Source organism: Anomaloglossus baeobatrachus, chromosome 11, assembly GCF_048569485.1.
Source record: "Anomaloglossus baeobatrachus isolate aAnoBae1 chromosome 11, aAnoBae1.hap1, whole genome shotgun sequence".
Taxonomy (NCBI): Eukaryota; Metazoa; Chordata; class Amphibia; order Anura; family Aromobatidae; genus Anomaloglossus; species Anomaloglossus baeobatrachus.
In genome coordinates this window covers 50,111,861-50,118,638 of record NC_134363.1, presented here as the reverse complement: position 1 = coordinate 50,118,638, position 6,778 = coordinate 50,111,861, and the positions used below count along the sequence as shown (strand labels likewise).

General features: G+C 41.3%; 1 protein-coding gene across 2 annotated transcripts in view; it reads right to left on the bottom strand.

The window, feature by feature from the left end:
* Positions 1-1,803: 1,803 nt before the first annotated feature.
* LOC142257072 (MOB kinase activator 2-like) overlaps positions 1,804-6,778 on the bottom strand; it is a 39,448-nt gene continuing 34,473 nt past the window's right edge. For both annotated transcript variants that reach the window (XM_075329135.1, XM_075329136.1), the window contains exons 5-6: positions 4,416-4,540; positions 1,804-2,822 (exon numbers count right to left, since the gene is read on the bottom strand). In XM_075329135.1, the coding sequence (XP_075185250.1) occupies positions 2,545-2,822; positions 4,416-4,540 (403 nt within the window). In that variant the 3' untranslated portion in view covers positions 1,804-2,544. The remainder of the gene's footprint in view (positions 2,823-4,415; positions 4,541-6,778) is intronic.

Genomic DNA, 6,778 nt, shown 5'->3' with positions numbered 1-6,778 from the left:
TCATGTAGTGTAATATGAATTGTGCTCTGCGTCTTTTGTAAGGAATATGATATGTGAATTGTAATGTAATAAGTGGGGTCTGTCTTGTTTCATTATGAAAGTAATGTGATGTGTTGTGATATCTTCCTATATGATGTTGTGCACGGTTCTGTGAGGGAATGGAGTCCTGCCCAGCAAGACAGTGAGCAGGGTCAGAGATAGTTAAGTGTTGGGACTAGCCCACAATGGGAGGGGGTTAGCTGAAATGGATAGTGATAGTTCCTTCATTGGGGTCATTGGGGTCCCATGTAGTGGGTGACCTGTGGCAGGAGAAGGAGAGAGGAGATAGGAGTTGAGATAGCGAGATACTAGAGAGTTGATCAAGACACAGAACGCAACACAACACTAAAGGGGGCTTTACACGCAGTGATATCGCTAGCGAGCATACTCGCCCCCGTCGTTTGTGCGTCACGGGCAAATCGCTGCCTGTGGCGCACAATATCGTTAGGAGCCATCACACAGACTTACTTGCCTAGCGACGTCGCTGTGGCCAGTGAACCGCCTCCTTTCTAAGGGGGCGGTTCGTGCGGAGTCCCTAAGCGGCCGCCCAATAGAAGCGGAGGGGCGGAGATGAGTGGCCGTAACATCCCGCCCACCTCCTTCCTTCCTCATTGCAGGTAAGCTGTAGTTCGTCGTTCCCGAGGTGTCACACATAGCGATGTGTGCTGCCTCGGGAACAACGAACAACCTGCGTCCTCAACAATCAAAGATTTTTTGAAAATGAACAATGTGTCAACGATGGAATATTTGGTGAGTATTTTCCATCACTAACGGCCACTCGGTGTCACACGCAACGACGTCGCTAACGATGCCAGATGTGCGTCACGGAATCCGTGACCCTGGCGATATATATCGTTAGATACGTCGTTGCGTGTAACGGGGCCTTAAGGCTAGAGACCGGCCTTCTAATAAAGTGGTCCCAGGCAGACGGATGTGGACGTCAAGACTCTAGGAATAAGGCCACAAGCCTGAAAAGGTAATGACAGAGACAGCCAGGTACATGAGCAAAGTTGGCTTTTCCTGTGGAGTGTCCGGAAGCATCTGGGAGCAGAAAGCTGTTCTAGGGAACTACTGGCTACGCCCTACTCCCTTCATCTACGAAGAGAAGCATTGAGGAACACAAGTTTCTACTCTAGCCGGGAAGAAATGATCTCCTTGTGAAAGCAAGTCGTCATTTGGTCATGACCAGCCAGCGCCAACACGCGGCCTACATGGGCGTATAGTCCACATATGCTGCAGACGTCACCCTGACCCGGAAGTCCAAGTGGTCAGGGTTTCAATTATACTCGCATCTGACAAATGCGAGTACAATTGATCACTGGGAGTCATCATGCTGCACCTTGCCAGACAGCCAGCCGGTAGGAGTCCTCTTCACTGCAGTGAGGGGAGGAGCTGAGACAACAGCTGTGAACAGTGGGATTGTGGGAGAGAGCCCTCAAATTAGGACAGTCCCGCTGAATCCAGGATGGTTGGGAGGTATGGTTAATTTATTCACTGCACTGAGGGGAGAGCCGGGACAACAGCTGTGAACAGCGAGACTGCGGGAGGGAGCTCTCAAATCGGGACAGTCCTGCTGAATCTTGGACAGTTGGGAGGTACAAGTCTGGGCATGGATGGGCCATGTGAAGGTGTGTCATGAAAAATGAGTTTATTAATAAAACGTTTCTCCAACATGTTGCAATCATTCACTTCCCAGTAGGTCGTATCTCAAATTTTCAAAAAAAAACAAAAAACAAAAAAACACCACAAACGCTTTTAGGTAGCTTTGATTTTTTATATAAAGTAAATACTTTTTTTTTTGTTCTTTTTACTTAAATGAATAAATTACAAAAAAGTTAAGTGCGTATTTTTCTTAAGAAAAAGTAACATATCCCCTGAAGTAAAATATACATGTAACCGTCAGCTCTATCCATGTCCTTAAAATAGGAAATTAGCGATTAGAGTTAAATTAAAATATGTTTGTTATTTTAGAATAAAAAAAAACAAAAAAAAAAAAAAACAAAAACAAAACTTAAAACAAAAAAACGGTGTCCAATCTGGAGATCCTGACCTTAATTTACATGTAAAGTCTGTATATGTCATCCAGTGTTGGTTACAGAAAACACCATCGACCCGAGAAACCATTTTCAACCCGGTAACATATAAAACATCTTTGAGAGCACAGTCCGTTCTTTGCTTGTCTTAGCAGATCTTGTGAATCGATGCGTACTCGTTTGGTTTCCGTCTTAATGCACTTAGTGGGTCCCTCGGTGAACAGTCAGCTCGAACCGGCTCTGTGCTATGCGGCAAGCTGCCTTCATATACCTCTCCCCGAATGCTCTGCAGCGCGGCTATTATTGTACTCTGTAACCTTTCCGTTTGGCAATCAAAAGCGGTGCTCAAGGTGTCATGCCAAAAATTAGATTACACCAGAATAATATAGAATTTGCTAAAAATGTAACCAGTCCTGGTGGCAGTATATTTAGAAAAAAAAAATTCAAGGGGGGGTCAATCTTTAGAGTTGGTTCATGTGTTACGGCCGTGACTTCCTGAGGTTCGCGGAGGTGGGCTGGAATGTATCAAGGCTGTGGTTAAGTCTTCACTTAAGGCCATTTCTTTGGAATCGAGGAGGTGGAATTCGGCACAGAAGAGAAGAAGGTGCAGGTAGAGGGTGTTAAGATGAGGGTGCAGTTCAAGGTTCACCACCGTTCTGAAATGACAGGTGTAGATGTGGCCCAAGAGGTGGAAGAGGAGCCGGAAGGTCTTCTGGATTGCCGGTCTGAAGGACTTTGGAAATTCTTTACCTGAAGAAAAAGAAATTCAGAAATGAAACTTGAATCAAATACAAGGAAATGACAAAATAATACAAAAATATATCCAGGAAGCAAACCCCACCCTCAAAAACCCCCCAGAAGTGTCCAGGGAGAACAGAAGTGTTATATGGGTTCTGCATATTCCCATCCAAATGGGGCAAATTGAGTTGGGCTACGCAAAGTCAATAGATGATGATTTGAGTGGAATGAGCTGGTGGGAATCGATTTGTAGAACCCAGTCCTTTGGCATTAGACGGAAATCCTTAGAACCACCTCCTACTATGGTCTCCATAGCTCTTTTGATGGGCGTCACACCACAATGATGACGTTGCACCAGGCAGACTACTAACCCAAACAAGAGCCACTTCTCATGGCTAGGATTAAGGTTGTGGTCAATAGACTGGGTCAACTAATTTACATGCCGGTAGGACTCATACATACTCGGTTGGCCTCCTAAATCAAAACTTCAATATCTAGATTTTAACTAGAACATGACCAAACATAATGGGTCTCGTTTAGCAAAACAGTTTGATTTTTAGACAGTTTTGGTAAATGTGCCTTAATGTGTAAAATATATAGACACTATTAAAATTATATATATATATATATATATATATATATATTATATATATATAATTTTTATCTTTTGTTTCATTTATATAAGAGATATAAAAAATATATATAATATATTATATATATCTATATTTTTATTTTTTGTTTAATTTATATAAAATTAATATATATATATATATATATATATATATATATATATATATATATATATATATATATATATATATATATATATATATATATACATACACATATATATATATACATACATATATATATACATACACACACACATATATACATACATGTATATCTCTCTATCTCTCTCTCTCTCTCTCTATCTATATATATCTATCTCTCTCTATCTCTCTCTCTACCTCTATATCTATACATACACATACATAAATTTAGTAAAAAAAAAATAAATGTATGAGCCCCGGGTGCGATTTTAAGCTTTTTTAAAAAAATAAAAATAAAATAAAATGAATTAAAAAAAAAAAAAAAAAAGAAGAAGAGGATGCAAATGTTGAAATCGGGTTTACATTATAAATAAGGTAACATGAGAATTTTTGGCTCTGGAGGACTCCATGAAGTAATGCTTTGTTCCTCCTCTGGAGGTGCTGCTGAGATTTTTGTTCTCCAGCTGTTCTTGTTAGTATAATGCTGATTATTTGGAGGTCCAATGAGTGGGGGAACCTTAGTATAAGTATATTTTTGGGGAACGCTGTCAGAAAAGGGGTTTTAAGAAATTAACAACCCCTTTAAAAATCAAACCTGCTTACTTTCTATTACATTATAGGCATATTATAGTCACGATGGCTGCCAGTAGATGAATCAGGGGAATTTATTGTAGTCAATAGAAAAAATGTGCCGGCGGCTGCAGTTATGTAATACTACCCCTATAATCAGCACTTCAAGGATGAACTCAGCATTCGACATGACATTAAACAGAATCGTGTTGTGCTTGAAGCCGAGCGAGAGAAACCCCGAAGCGAAAGGCGCATTACTCACTGTGCTTAGTAGGAACCAAGTCTTCATCAGTCAGGATTTTCTGAATGATGCTGGCAGCGTAGTCGGCATATTGCGGGCCTGAGCATTTTCTCTTGCGCCCCTTCTCATCCGTCCACTGGATCTGCCTGGAGACACAAACATGGAAAAACATAAAGACAATGAACTTACCTAAAATTTAACAGATCATTCCACTACAATATATTTTATCTGTTTAAAAAGGGGGCTTGTCCCATTCTCAGAAATGTGAATTTCGGATAGTGCTTATAAAAACAAACATTTTTGCAATTTACTGCTTATTTAAATCTTCAGCCGTTCTTGAGATATTAACACTTGTTTACAGCTTTGTTGCCTTGGAGACAGACCACCTAATTGTGACAGAAGCAGTGGTCGGTTCCCTAGACAACATGCTAAAAAAAGTGTTAATATATCAAGAAAGACTGCAAATTTTAATTAGCAATGGCAAAATTATTTTTATACGCAGTAACTGACAATATCCATCTATGAATATGGGAATATCCCTTTAAATAGGACCTGTTGTTTTCTATAAATATGCAATTTCTTTACCTGATCTAAACGCTGCTGTTCTCCTGAATCCGGCGCCATTTTTCTTGTATCCCTGCGCCTCTCCGTTCCCGAGATATAGCCCTTTCTTTACTGTATGTAAATCTTGGTCTTATTAGCCAAGGGGGAGTGATTTTCTAGAAGACACCCAGAAGAGAGAGTTGAAGACCACACCCACTCCTCTTAAAAACCTTGCCCACTTGGCTAAAGAGATTAGATTTCAGTACAGGGAAGATGGGGCCGTATCTCAGGAACAGAGAGGCGCAGGAACAAAATAAAAACAGCGCCGGATTCAGGAGAACAGCGGCATTTACACCAGGTAACAAAAATATACATACTTGATAAAACACATTTTTTTTCCTCCTTTACTAAAAAGGGATTATCCACTTTTTACAATCCTGATTTTGTTAAGAAGAGTCCAATAAATATAAAGAAATCATAAAAGGTATCCTGCAACAAGGGTCTGAAGCAATAAGCTGCAATCAGAATCCAGAAGCAAATGTTTCACTCTCCTGCGGCGCCACCACAAGGAAATGGTCAGCATTACAAATTTGCGGCCATTGAAGTAAATCTGCCAGGCATCAAGGGCGGCACTCCTTGTGGGTGTTCCCTTTTCTAACCAATGGCTGGAATTCTCAAATAAGGGACTTCCCCTGAGGATTCATTTTATTTGAAACCAAAAAAACAGTCCCTTTAAATTCTACACTTCCTTATGTACTAAAACATTTCTGGTTCACATGCGTTTCAGACGTGGTTTGGAGATTTTTGTTAGGGGTGTAAATGTTTAGTGTTTTAGAAGTATACAGTTGTCTGCGCCAATGGATAAACACCATAAACAGAGAATCTGGAATTTCACGTGCCTTCATCACAGCCATGAAAATTCCTGTGAAAACAAAACCTTATACGACCCAACAAGCACGTTCACCCCGGCATTAATTCTCTCTACGATGGACTTCGAGCAGAATGGAGCTCACCCTCGAAATCTGATCACAAATCGCAGCGCTGCCATAAAGTGCAGCTGAATTTCTCAAAATTGACCTCAGGTACTCAGTAGCGCCATCGCATTTATGGAAATGGATGATTAACCCCATAAACACAACACAAGCCTTTTGGGATTGAAGTCACCGAGGCAATCTGCTGACCTTCATGTGTCCGACTGGTGGCAAAATGCAGATTTTAATGATTAGGGTAAACGTGGCAGGTGTTGACCACATGTTAAGCCCCTGCAATCTAATCGGTGGTTATCTAATAGTCTTATTGCACCTATACGATCGTTCTGTGTGCATAGAATGTCATCATATTCGGCAGCACATCAGCTCATGTGCTGCTGAGAACAATGATTTTTTTGCACCTAACAACCAAGCTTTTTTCTAACCTGGAGCGAGATTTCCTAGGAAGCAGCACTATCCTTACTCCCTCCAACATCTGCCACCGCAACAGGATTCCTCCAGCCACACTAGTCTAATCTCAAAGAAACTGGCAGATGATTCGTAAAGAGTAGCGCAGAAATCTGCTTTAAGGGGCTCCATCGCCTCTCCTCAAATTCTGTAGTGCCTACACATCATAGCTTAAATAACCAGTACGGTGACTATGGGCATAGCAGGAAATCGGGGCTCCTAAGCTGACCTTCAGGCTAGGAGGCCCTATACTATCCCTAATCTCAGGGATACTCCTAAAGGTGGAGATGCCAGAGCTGCCTTCCTTGCCCTGCTCATGAGCATCCCTGATCTCATAACCCCTCCAGGGGACAGGAGTGATAATAAACCCACAAAAATAGTCGGATAAGGGAAACCAAAACTGTC